This window comes from Symphalangus syndactylus, chromosome 24 (genome assembly GCF_028878055.3).
Source record: "Symphalangus syndactylus isolate Jambi chromosome 24, NHGRI_mSymSyn1-v2.1_pri, whole genome shotgun sequence".
Classification (NCBI taxonomy): Eukaryota; Metazoa; Chordata; class Mammalia; order Primates; family Hylobatidae; genus Symphalangus; species Symphalangus syndactylus.
The window spans coordinates 34,944,095-34,957,692 of NC_072446.2; the positions used below are offsets into that span (position 1 = coordinate 34,944,095).

A 13,598-nucleotide genomic window follows, 5' to 3' on the forward strand; every position below is an offset into this window, starting at 1 on the left:
TTCTGTGGTCAGGAACCCAGGAGTGGCTTCACCGAATGGTTGTGTCTCAGGGTATCTTAGGAGGGGGCAGTCAAGGTGTTGGCTGGGGCTCAATCACCTCAAGGCTCAACTGGGAGGCCGGGCATGGTGACTCACTCCCGTAATCCCAGCACTTTGGGAGGCCAAGGCAGGCAGATTACTTGAGATCAGGAGCTGGAGACCAGCCTGGCCAACATGGTGAAACCCCATCTCTACTAATAAGACAAAAATTAGCCATGTGTGGTGGTGCACGCCTGTAATCCCTGCTACTCGGGAGGCTGAGGCACGAGGATTGCTTGAACCCATGAGGTGGAGGTTGCAGTGAGCCAAGATTGTGCCACTGCATTCCAGCCTGGGCAACAGAGCAAGACCCTGTCTCAAAAAATCAAAGGCTCAACTTGGGGAAGATCCACTTCTAAACTCACTCTTGTGAGTGTGGACAGCCCTCCGGTCCTCACTGGCTGTTGGCCAGAGACATCAGTTCCCTGCCACTTCAGACGGCTGAAGTATCATAGCATATCATATAATATCCTATCCTAGCACATATCATATCATATATCATATCATATCATATCATATCATGGCAGCTTGATTGCCCTAGAGAGAGACAGCCCTGAAAGGGAAAGAGAGAAATAGAGGGCCACCCTAAGACAAAAGCCATAGTCTTTTTTTTTTCTTTTTTTTTTGAGATGGAGTCTTGCTCTTGTCGCCAGGCTGGAGTGCAGTGGCATGATCTTGGCTCACTGCAAACTCCACCTCCCGGGTTTAAGCAATTCTCTGCCTCAGCCGCCCAAGTAGCTGGGATTACAGGTGCCCGCCACCACGCCTGGCTAATTTTTGTATTTTTAGTAGAGACAGGGTTTCACCACATTGGCCAGGCTGGTCTTGAACTCCTGACCTCATGATCTGCCCGCCTCAGCCTCCCAAAGTGCTGGGATTACAGGCGTGAGCCACTGCCCCCAGCCCGCCATGGTCTTTTTATCACTTAATCTTGGAAGTGACATCACATCACAGCCTACACTCAAAGGGAAGGGATCACACAAGGGTGTGAGTGCCAGGAGGCAAGTCCCTTAGGACCATCTTAGAGTGTACACCTACCCCAGTGAAACTTTCAGCAAAGTCCCAGCCTCAGCCACATCCCACAGGGAGCTCTGGAGTGTAAAACAGTCTCCAGGCAAGGAAACTGGGCTTTCACACTCCTGTCCCAGTCTGTTGTTGACTAAGTCCCCCAAGGTGGGGCTTAACAGCCAGGCATTTCAGGTTCGTTCCATGGACAAGGCAGCTCCAGTAGCTGAAGAACAGGCCTCCAACGAAGGTCACAGGCATGAACTCTTCTCTTACGGCAACGAATGGCTGGGCGCGATGGCTCATACCTGTAATCCTAGCACTTTGGGAGGCTGAGGCAGGCAGATCACTCGAGGCCAGGGGTTCGAGACCAGCCTGGTCGTTATGGGGAAACCCCACCTCTACTAAAAATACAATCATTAGCAGGGCATGGTGGCCCACACCAGTGGTCCCAGCTACTCAGGAGGCTGAGGCACAAGAATCACTTGAACCCAGGAGGTGGAGGTTGCAATGAGCCGAAGTCGTGCCACTGCGCTCCAGCCTGGGCAACAGAGCGAGACTCTGTCTCAGGAAAAAAAAAAAAAAAAAAAGAGCACACAGAGGTCAGGGGAAGCACCCCAAACCTGTAAAAGATCCAAAGGCTCTAGAGAGAGCATCAATAGTCCCCTTAAAAGTGGGTAATTTGGAAACATTTACCAACATCAAGAATGCCTGTATCCTTTAACCATCAACCTCACTTCTAGAAATTTCTCTTACAAACTCACTGAAGAAACAGCCTGAATATCCATTAGTAGGGTCTGGTTAAGTAAATTATGGTCTGTTCATATACTGGATTATTATACAGCTGTTAAAAGAACTAATATGGGCCGGGCATGGTGGCTCATGCCTGTAGTGCCAACACTTTGGGAGGTCAAGGTGGGTGATCATTTGAGGCCAGGAGTTCGAGACCAGCCTGGCCAACATAGGGAAACCCTGTCTCTATTAGAAATACAAAAAATTAGGCATGTGGGGTGTCACACACCTGTAATTCCAACTACTCAGGAGGCTGCAACAGGAGAATCACTTGAACCCAGTAGGCGGAGACTGCAGTGAGCCAAGATCACGCCACTGCACTCCAGCCTGGGCAACAGAGCGAGACTCTGTCTCAGAAACAAACAAACAAACAAACCCTAATATGAAAGATCTCCTAGACACATCATTAAGTGAAAAAAGGAGGGTGTAAAATATTAACTGTATTGGAAACAAAGGAATTATCTGTGTATATCTGGACTTGCAAAGGAATGGGAATTTTCAGGTGAGATAAACAATACATTATTATTGGTGAAAGGGAGACTGACAGCCTGGGGTTGGAGGAAGATTTTTCGTCTTATGTCTTTAGCAATAATTGAATATTTAATTGTGTGCAGTGGCACAATCATAGCTCACTGCAGCCTCGACCTCCTGGGCTCAAGTGATCCTCCCAGCTCAGCCTCCTGAATAGTTGGGACTAAGGTATGCACCACCATATCTGGCTAATTTTTAAACTTTTTGTAAAGATGAGGTCTTGCTGTTGCCTAGGCAGGTCTCAAACTCCTAGCCTCATGTGATTCTACCACCTCTGCCTCTCAAAGTGCTGGGATTACAGGCGTGAGCCACTGCACCCTGCATTGCAATAATTTTTTAATTGATTTTTAAACAAAAGAGAGAGTGAATCTGGAAACTCAAGTCCCTAGAAGCCACACATATGTTTGTGACTCTTCCTGTCACCTGTTCTGTGCTATGGGGACGCAGCAGAAGTGGTTTCTGACCCAGCCCAGAGTTGTCCGTGGGAAAACTGGTTTGCTTCAATGAGATTGTATTGCCTGTCTAATTTGTTTCTGTTTTGTGTTTTATAATTTGCTCTGAAGATTAGATTGTATCTTTTATTTCACTCTAAATTTTTTACAATAGCCATTGGCCAAAAGCGTTAATGATCTGATTTTGAGAGCTGTGTAAATTACCAGCCTGCACCAGCCCATTTCTGTCTTGCCCTGTCTAGGTTGTCCTCCCCAGAGCCCCCTCTGGAGATCTGAGGAGCAAATCCAACCCCATGACTCCCACCCCTGCTGAAAGCTGCCGTGACTCCCCACAGCTCTCAGCATAAGCAATAACAATAAGAGCACCCACTCATTGAGTGCTGACTACAGCCCCAGCCCTGAGGCTCGTGCTTTACATGGGTTATTGCCTGGAGATTTCACAAAAGCCCTGGGAGGCAGAGATCATCTAAACTAGCAGTCCCCAATTTTTTTTGGTACCAAGGACCAGTTTCATGGAAGACAATTTTCCCACAGAATGGTGGTGGGGTGGGGGAATGGTTTTGAGATGAAACTGTTTCACCTCAGATCATCAGGCATTGGATTCTCATAAAGAGCACATAACCTAGATCCTTCACGTGCACAGTTCCCGATATGGTTCGTGCTCCTATGAGAATGTAATGCTGCTGCTGATGTGACAGGAAGTGGAGCTCAGACGGTGATACTCACCTCCTGCTATGCGGCCCAGTTCCTAACAGGCCACGGACCCATACCAGTCTGTGGCCCCAAGGTTAGGGACCCCTGATCTAAACAATTTGAAAGGTGAGAAAACTGAGTCACAGAGAGGTGGAGTTATTTTCCAAGTTTACACAGCCAGGACCTGGCTGAGCCCAAATCTGAAATCCTACTTGGCTCAAAGGGCTGGACCTGGGTTGAGAAAGCACAAATAGGGCTGGAGAGGCCAGTAGGAGTAGGTCGCCAAGCACCGGATGCTGAGGCTGAGGATAATGGGAGCCAGAGGAAACGAGGACCCTGAGTCCTCTAATATCTGTTTGGAACGATCTTGGGTGCCCCTTTCAAGACCTGCATGGTCATTTCCCTCCAAAAAGTGTTTCCTGCTTTTGTAGTCCATGGTTATTCATTCATTCGTTCATTCATTCAACAAATTCACGTGCTGGACGCTGTTAGGTCTAGGGACACAGACATGGTCCCACCAAATCAGACAAGGTCCCACTCTCCAGGAGCTCTAAACGCTATACTCTATGAGTATAAACCAACAGTGACAATTCAGAGATCCATGTTTGGGTTAGAGGAAGCTCAGGGAGCTGGGGGGGTTGTAGGAGCATAAAGGAAATATCCAAACAGTCTGGGGAGAGGGGTTGGGGTCAAGGGAGACTCCCTAAGCAGGTGCTGCCTCAGCTCAGCTCTGAAGATGGCAGATACCAAGGTGAAAGGAGGAAAAGGGATGGGAAACGGGGCAGAAAGAACATTCCAAACAAAGGGAACAGCACGTACAAAGGCCTGGAGGAGAGATTCTTGAAAGAAGAGACTTTGGCTGAATTGTCTTCTGCCAATTCCCCAATGCCTAGAACACTGTCAGGCACACAGTGGATGCTTAATAAGCATCAGTTGAGTAAATAGAGCATGGCATGTTCAGGCGGCTGCAGGTGATTCAGAGCAGCTAGATGATAACCTGCAAGGCAAGGAGAGATCATGCAGAGACTGGGGAGTTCCATAGAGGCCAGGTTAGGAAAGGTCTGGAATAGCAAGTTTATAATTTTGAGCACCAGAGAGCTGCTGACGGGTCTTGATTTGGGACAGGGATTAGCAGGGAGGGTGCTTCATTGGAATGGTTTTGAAAGACCCTCCGGTTCAATATGTGGAAAATGACCTGAGAGAGGCCAGGCACGATGGCTCATGCCTGTAATCCCAACATTTTGGGAGGCCAAGACAGGATTGCTTGAGCCCAGGAGTTCGAGACCAGCCTGGGCAACATGGCAAGATCCTGTCTCTATAAAAAATACAAAAATTGGCCAGGCATGGTGGCTCATGCCTGTAGTCCTAGCTACTCAGGAGGCCGAGGTGGGAGGATTGCTTGAGCCCAGAAGTTCGAGGCTGCAGTGAGCTGCGATTGCATCACCGCACTCCAGCCTGGGTAACAGTGAGATGAAAGAAGAAAAGAAAGAAAGAAAGAAGGAAAGAAAGAGAGAAAGAAAGAAAGAAAGAAAGAAAGAAAGAAAGAAAGAAGAAAGAAAGAAAGAAGAAAGAAAGAAAAAGAAAGAAAGAAAAAAAGAAGAAAGAAAGAAAGAAAGAAAGAAAGAAGAAAGAAAGAAAGAAAAAGAAAGAAAGAAAGAAAGAAAGAAAGAAAGAAAGAGAGAAAGAGAGAGGGAGGGAGGGAGGAGGGAAGGAAGGAAGGAAGGAAGGAAGGAAGGAAGGAAGGAAGGAAGGAAGGAAGGAAGCAAATAAATGAGCTCAATACCCCAAGCAATGCCTGCAACTGAGGATTCCTCTCAGGGAGACCACAGCCCATCGGCATGGCTCAAGAGTTTGTGAACTGCAAAATCCAGCCTGGGAAGGTGGTTGTGTTCATCAACCCCACCTGCCCATACTGCTGGAAGACCCAAGAGATCCTCAATCAATTGCCCATCAAACAGGGGCTTCTGGAAGTAGTAGTAGCAGCTGTCGATATTGCAGCTACTAACCACACCAACGAGATTCAAGATTATTTGAAACAGCTCACGGGAGCAAGAACAGTGCCTCAAGTCTTTATTGGTAAAGATTGTATAGGCGGATGCAGTGATCTAGTCACTATGCAACAGAGCTGGGAGCTGCTGACTTGGCTAAAGCAGATTGGAGTTCTGCAGTAACCACAGAGCAGGCCCCATTCTGATGTCCCTCCTCAAGAGCTGGATGGCATTGCAAATGATGACATCACTTCTTGGTGGATCAATCTGGGGGCACAAACAGCTTTTTTTCTTCTTTTGGCTCAGTATTTAAAAGTTGATCAACTTGTTCTTAACCACAGGGCCAAGAAGGTTGAGGGACCATCTTGGTTTTCTTCCGGATATGCGCTTTGGTTTTCAGAAGACTGTGACAAGTTCTGGCCTAGGATTCACTCACTGACCCTCAATTGTTCTTTCTCTTTGGCACACGTTTCTTACTGTTCCCCATGTGTCGGCATGCCTCTACCTCTAAGCCGGTGTTTTTCAACTATGTTGATCCAGACTCCTCCACAATGATGAATCCATAGTTGGTTTTCTGCTACTGCCCATTAGCTGAAATCATTCCACTGCTTGACTTTATGGAGTTGGTGTTTTGAAATTAGTGGGTATTTTGAATGTGCTTTTTCAAACTACATGCATCTCTCCACTCAACTCCACCCCATCCCATCCTGCCTTGAGAATCACTGCTCTGAACCAGTGCTCTCCACCTTGACCTCTCACAGATCTCACAGGAAATGTTCAACAATTCTGTGAAAGGTCTGAGGACTCAATTGGAGAAATATGAAAAGTTAAGCATAGCTGGTCTTGGTATCACATGGATCAGAGGCACAATTGCAGAGGCTATGATCATGTGGGACATGCTGTTATTTAAGATGGCTATCCAGATAATCCTGAACAGTGTGTATTTATTTGATTTAGAGTACCAACAAGAATTAAAGCACAAAATGTAAAATATCTGAGGAAACTTACAGCCCCCACCCCAAGAGTGTATCTGCGAAAGAGCACCCCACACTTTGAAAACTAAGAATCCCTTATCATGAAGTTTGCCTGTTCTAGAATTGTAAGATTGTTAATTTCCTTCTTCAGTCTCTAGTGAGACGCTTAATTTATTTTCTAATAAAAAATACCTATAGATTGAAAAAAACAAAAAGAAAATGACCTGGAAGGGACAAGGCTGGAGGCAGGGTGACCAGTGAGGAGGCTGGTTCCATAATTCAGATAAGAAAAGATGATTTAGAATCTCACCTTCTATCTTAGTCCATTTTCTTTTGCTTATAACAGAATACCTGAAACTGAGTAATTTATCAAGAAGAGGAATTTATTTCTTACAGTTAGGGAGGCTGAGAAGTCCAAGGTCGAGGGACCACATCTGGTGAGGGCCTTCTTGCTGATAGGGACACTTTGCAGGGACCCAAGGTGACACAGAATGTCACAGGGAGAAGGGGCTGAGCATGCTAGCTCAGATCTCCTTCTTCTTATAAAGCCACCAGTCCCTCTCCCATGATAACCCATTAATCCATTAGCTCATCAATCCATTAATCCATAAATGGATTAATCCATTTATGAAGGCAGAGCACTCATGACCCAATCACCTCTTAAAGGCCCCACCTCTCAATACTGCTACATTGGGAATTAAATTTCAACGTGAGTTTTAAGGGGGCAAACACTTAAAACATAGCACCTTCTAGCCAGCTACAACACTGCCCAGCTGCCCACTCAGGATTACTGAGAACCCCAGAATCTTGTCCAGCCTAGTACTGTCCTCCATGTTGACTCTCATCAGCAAAGAGGAAATCCAGATATCACCTAGGTCTCCTGGAACTATACTCCTAGTAATGCTGCCAAAGATGGCACTTATGTCCAGGTGAGCATACAGTCTTTTTCGTACCTTTCTAATTATCCAAGGTATATAGGTATATCAGTCATTGTCCCATTGGAGAAATAGAAGGCCCTTAAGATATTTCAAGCAGAGAGGGACTGAATGCATAGAATTTATTACAAAGTTGTTGGCCAGGAGAAGCAGAAGAGCAAACAGGAATAGAAGGTGGCACCCAATTATCAAGAAGTTGGTACACTCCAGGCTTGGCCCACAGGCCAGCACTCACTACTGAGCTGCTGCAGGTGCTGCCACTGCCATTGAGCAGGAGCCACTCCCATGGTCACCACTGGAACCACTGACCCTGCTGGAACCCACACTTGTGTGTGGTCGACTGAAATTGTCTACTGCTACTGCTGCTATGTTTTGTCTCTTGCTAGAACCTCCCATTAGCAGAACCTACTGGCCCCAGCTGATGAGATCATCTGACAAATGTAGTTTGCAGACTTCTAGCCCCCACAATAACCGCAGAGAATGGAAGCCATGAGAGCCATCAGCAAATAATTGGTCCACAAGATGTCCTCAGTCAACAAAGCAAGTAATTGAAGAAACCCTTTGAAACCATAAAACAGAAGTGGATGAATTTCTGTCCCTGTAGCACCAACATGGGTGCCAGAACAAATCTTTGAGATGGATGAGCCTGTAGGACCAAGGTTTTCTGAAGTTTAAGGAGCAGCAAAACTCTTTCCCCAGAAGTGACAGCTATATATGTCCCAGAGAACAGCTCTCGTGAGGCCAGGGAGGGGACCTGTGGCACACACATCCAAATCCTTCAGGGCAGCCTGCTCCTCCTCTCCACATTCCTCTTGACAGCCCCCAAAGGCATACACAAAACCATCTGAGAAACCAATGTCTGCCCAGATCTTAATTATGAAGTTGACTGAGTAATGACCCAGGCAGGCTAATACCATTGAAATAATTAATTCCTTACAGTTCCCAAGACAAGGGGGCATGCCACACCATGCAGGCCAGATGGAAATCACCAGGATTGGTCAGCAGGCAGGAGCAGGAGCAGCTACAGCCTACGGGTTTCCTTGGGAAAGGCAAAGCAGGGTAAATGACTTGAGGATAGTTTGAATAATTCTGGTGGGTGGGAAGCATAAGGGATTTCCGTAGTTGTCTGGTGCCTGGCCCTGGGTGAAAATGATGCCTTGGTGCAAAAGAGTTGGATATTATTTTATTTTTATTTTTATTTTTTTGAGACACAGTCTCGATTTGTTGCCCAGGCTAGAATGCAGTGACACAATCACAGCTCATTGTGGCCTCGACCTCTCAGACTCAAGCAATCCTCTTGCCTCAGCCTCCTGAGTAGCTGGGACCACAGGTACGTGCCACCACACCTAGCTCATTTTTAAATTATTTATAGTGACTGGGTCTCCCCATGTTGCCTAAGCTGGTCTGAAATTCCTGGGCCCAAGCAATCCTCTTGCCTCAGCCTCCCAAAGTGCTGGGATTACAGGCATGAGCCACTGTGCCTGTCCTGAGAGTTAAATTTTTTAAAGTGGTTCAGAGTACGGGCTCTAGATCACAGGGGAAATGTTGGCCTTGTGATTAATGTATGCCAAAGAGACAAGAACAGAATCTAAGAAAACACAGACAGGAAACCACCTTGAAATGACTAACCTTGTCTTATTCTCACGCATACACCCATTTTACAAATGGAAAAGGGAAAAGGACCTCCCCAAAGTTTTACACTGTGTTTGAGTTGAGATGAGGACTCAGGCCACCTCTTGTCTTCCAGCCCAAGCCCCTTTCCCTGGCTCCTTTAGGCTGGTAAGTGTTGGGGAGTATTTGCAAGGCTAGATAAATCTTTCCCTTTTTGCTCTATGCTCCCCATGTTAGCTGTCTGCAATGAACCTCTAGTCCCTGTCAGCTTTCTTTCCCCTACCCACCACATGAGCCAAATCCTCTAAACACCGCCTCTGCAGTAGGGGTTTCAGAAACCATTCTGGAACTGCTGTTTGCCTAAGAACCAGCTGTGCATGGTAGAAAAAGCACAGGCAAAATGAATGTACTAGAACTGCATGTACCAACGTGTCTTCATCTCAGGATTACATAAGTCCAAACAAGCAAGTTGCAGAATGACAGGTCCATCCGAGACCCTTGCTCATCAGGACTTTTCTGTACCCTGTCTTAGAGAAGAGGTTCCCCCTGCCCCCATCACTCACACACTGCCCATTCCCAGTGTGTTCTGTCCCTCAAGTCTCAGCCGTAATGTCCCTTCCCTAGAGAGGCCTTCCGTGACCACCCCATTTGAGTTGCCTCCCTGCAGATAATGTCTCTCTACAGAATATGTTTGCAATAGCAACTATTAGCTCGTTTATCTCCCCACTGTCTGTTAGCTTCCTGAGGGCGGAACCATGTCTGTCTTTATTTCAACTTTATTTCCAGTGCTTCAAACACATAAGGCACTCAATAAGTGAGTGTTGAATGAATGAATGTGTGAATGAATGGGAGTAAGCTCAAAGAGGGGTAATTACTCACGCCAAGGCTCCCCCGCCCCCACCCGTGGGCTCTTTCCCGAGCCCCTCCCTCCCCAGGAGTTCAGGCTCCAAGATGGGTTCAACCTGCCTTGGAGGGCTCCCTGGCCCTCTTTCCCTCTGTCTGAAGTTTCCCATCCCCCTGAAATGGGAGGGCCCAGGAGACCTCCCCAGGACACCTGCCGCTGAAGAGCGTCCTCCCCAGGGAAAAAGGACTGGGGGCGGGGTGGCGGGGCCTCCCCGCTCCACCACGTCCTCACACCAGGCCCTGCAGGGGGAGGGAGCGCGCGCAGCCCCCGAGCCCACCTCTTCTGCGAAGCAGCCACTGCAATCTGCAGCCTGACCTCAATTAGCCCGGTGCCTACGCGCGCCAATTACCGCGTCAATCACTGATCCGGCTGCTGCAGAGGGGAGGTGGGGGAAGGAAGAGGGGAGAGGGCCTGGCTAAGAGCAGCCCTGGCCGCCCTGGACTGGCTGAAACGGGTCTAGACCTGGGGACGCCACTGCTGAGACCCCCTTTCTCTCCTCTAGCCCACCTCAAGGGATCCCTCTCGTCCCTCTCATCAAGACTCCGGACTCATTCCAGATGGCCTCCCCCACCGAACACCCACACACCTCCCTATGCTCCACACTGCTCTGTGCAACTGTGCGTGCCTCAGTTTCCCCATCCACTAGATTGTAAACTCCGGGAGAAAGAATTGGTATCTTTTCTCTTGTACACCCTAAACACTTAATAGTAAAAGTAAGATAATTAAAATAGCAAACCCATTATATGGGACTCAAAGTAATACCCCGGAAGAGAGGAATCTCCAGTGCCTGAAACACGAGGCTAAAGTAAGATGTCCAGGGAATTACGGAGGATTGGCACACAATGAGTGCACCATAAATGCTGTTATCACCTCCCTCCCTTTATTCAAACATCTGATGACACTGATGCAGGACAGGCAAGCCCCAACTTAGCCCAGAAGGATTCTTGGCTTCACCCAGGAAAGAATTCAAGGGTGAGCTGGTTGTGTTAGTAACTTTTATTGAAGTGGCAGTGTACGCAGCCACAGAGGCAGTACTGATCCTTGCAGAGCAGGGCTACCCCATAGGCAGCGTGCCCAGAGTAGCAGCTTAGAGCCAGTTCTACACTCGTATTTATACCCATTTTTAATTATATGCAAATTAAGGAGCAGTTGATGCAAAAATGTCTAGGATGAGGATAACTTCCGGTTTGTCCAGTGGTTGCCATAAAAAGCGTCAGTAACTTCCAGCTGTTGCCATGGCAATGGTAAACTGACCTGGCGCACTGGTGAGCATATCTTACAGGGAGATGCTTTGTTTGGGGAGGGGCTTCCATCGCAGATCTGTTTTAGCTAGTCCTCAATTTGGCCCAGTGTCCAAGCCTGGCCTCTGGAGTCTAGTGCCGCCTTCTACCACAACACGATCTCTGTGCCAGACTCTGGGCTGGATGCCATGCCAGGGACCCAACCAGGAGGCTGGCCTGGTGCACACAGGAGGTCATGGTCAGCTGGTTTTCACTAGATTGTTGAGGTTTGTCTCCTCCACATCCTCATTTTTCAAGCCCTGAAGCTTTTTTGACCTTGTAAAATATGAGATGGAGGCACGAAGATGGGACCAAAGATTGAGACACTTGGGTTGGAGCTCACTAAGGAGACAAAAGTCCCAGCCCCTATCCTTAGGAACGTCCTGCTCTGCAGAGCAGACAGTCAATTTTTTTTTTTTTTTTTTTTTTTTGAGACAGGTCTTACTCTGTCACCCAGGCTGGAGTGCAGGGGTGCAATCATAGCGCACTGCAACCTCCACCTCCCTGGCTCAAGCGATCCTCTGGCCTCAGCCCCCTGAGTAGCTGGGTCCACAGGTGCATGCCGCCACGGCCAATTAATTTTAATTTTTTTTTTTTTTTTTTTTTGTAGAGATGGGTCACGGGGTAGGGAGTGTCTCTCTAAGTTGCTCAGGCTGGTCGCGAACCTCGGCCTTCCAAAGTGCTGGAATTACAGGTGTGACCCACCATGCCTAGCTGGACAACATCCTGCTGACTGTGCAAGACAAAGCTGCCCTAGTTAGGTCTCCCCAACACTCTTTCTGTGTTCCTTCTCTGGTGACTTTGGAATACCTCCCCTCACCAACTTCCTGCCTCTGGTGCAGCTGTAACCATGACGCTGCCCCACCATGACTCCAGCTGACCATTTAGAGTCCCCCATCAGCCTAGCCAAGTGATTGGCCCAAGGATGGGCATGTGACCCCAGCAAAGCCAATCAGAGTTTGCCCTGGGATTGCTATAGAGAAAGATGCTCTTAGGGTTGCTGAAGTGAGGGGTTGAGTCAGGGGTTGCTGGTGGCCACTTTACTGGCCATAGACAGAGCCCATTTGCATAAATGAAGCCAAGCCTGGGAAAGATGGGGAGAGAGACAGAGACATCGTTTGAGCCCCTGGTTCTCTCAGTTACTTGACACAAGCAATTGAATCTTGCTCAAGCCAATGGAAGTCGGGTTTGTGTCAGTTGCAACCAAGAGTCTTCTGTCTGTTTGTTTTGAGACAAGGTCTCCCTCTGTCACCCAGGTTAGAGTGCAGTGGTGCGATCTCCACTCACTGCAACCTCTGCCTCCCAGGTTCAAGTGATCCTTCCACCTCAGCCTCCCAAATAGCTGGGACTACAGGCACATACCAGCACGCCCAGCTAATTTTCTATTTTTTGTAGAGACGAGGTTTTGCCATGTTGCTCAGGCTGGTCTCAAACTCCTGAGCTAAAGCAATCTGCCCACCTCAGCCTCCCAAAGTGCTGGGATTACAGGCATGAGCCACCACGCCCAGCCCAAGAGTCTTTTACTTTCCAGAATTTCTACATTGGGCACATCAAATTATTATTATCAAACACATAGAGAGAGATGCTCTTAGAAGCTCTCAGGTACAAAGGGGATGTCCACCATTTTCTGTTCATTTGTGCTTTTATATCATTTCTACAGTAAGTATTACTTTTGTGATACCAAATAGCAATTGTTTTAAAACATACTTCACCTATGATTTTGGGACATAATGATGAGTCCCAGAAGTTGGTGCTGTATGTTTCTGTTCACGCAAGGTTCACGACCAGGCAAACTGGGTCTATTAGTACGAAAGGTCAGAAGGGTGGTTACCTCTGGGGGGATGTGGAATGGGAAGGGTGCAAGGGAGCCTTCAGGGTTGATGGAATCATTATCTTTACCTGGGTAAAAGTTACACAGGTATATGCATATATAAAGAGTCATTGGCCAGGCGCAGTGGCTCACGCCTGTAATCCCAACACTTTGGGAGGCCAAGGCGGATCACTTGAGGTCAGGAGTTCAAGACCAGCCTGGCCAGACATGGGGTGAAACCCCGTCTCTACCAAAAAAAAAAAAAAAAAAGCAAAATATTAGCTGGGCGTGGTGGCACACACCTGTAATCCCGACTACTCAGGAGGCTGAGGCAAGAGAATTGCTTGAACCCAGGAGGCAGAGGTTGCAATGAGCCGAGATCACACCACTGCACTCCAGCGTGGGTGACAAAGCAAGACTCCATCTCAGAAAAAAAAGGAAAAAAATGTCATTAAGTTGTATTTAAAGATGTGTGTATTTTACTGAGTATGTACTATACCTCAATAAAAATTTTGGAATAGAATAACATGTATTCATATCTCTGG

At 47.6% G+C, this 13,598-nt stretch overlaps 1 protein-coding gene across 1 annotated transcript; it reads left to right on the forward strand.

Annotated features, from left to right (window-relative positions):
* The first annotated feature begins 5,389 nt into the window (after positions 1-5,389).
* LOC129474829 (glutaredoxin-1-like) lies at positions 5,390-5,722 on the forward strand. Its single transcript, XM_055266608.1, has one exon. It carries the CDS (start codon positions 5,390-5,392, stop codon positions 5,720-5,722), a length of 333 nt encoding a protein of 110 aa, XP_055122583.1.
* The last annotated feature ends 7,876 nt before the right edge of the window (positions 5,723-13,598 follow it).

Excerpts from the sequence above, each read along its gene's own strand:
- LOC129474829 (XM_055266608.1), top strand. The coding sequence starts at position 5,390 with ATGGCTCAAGAGTTTGTGAACTGCAAAATCCAGCCTGGGAAGGTGGTT.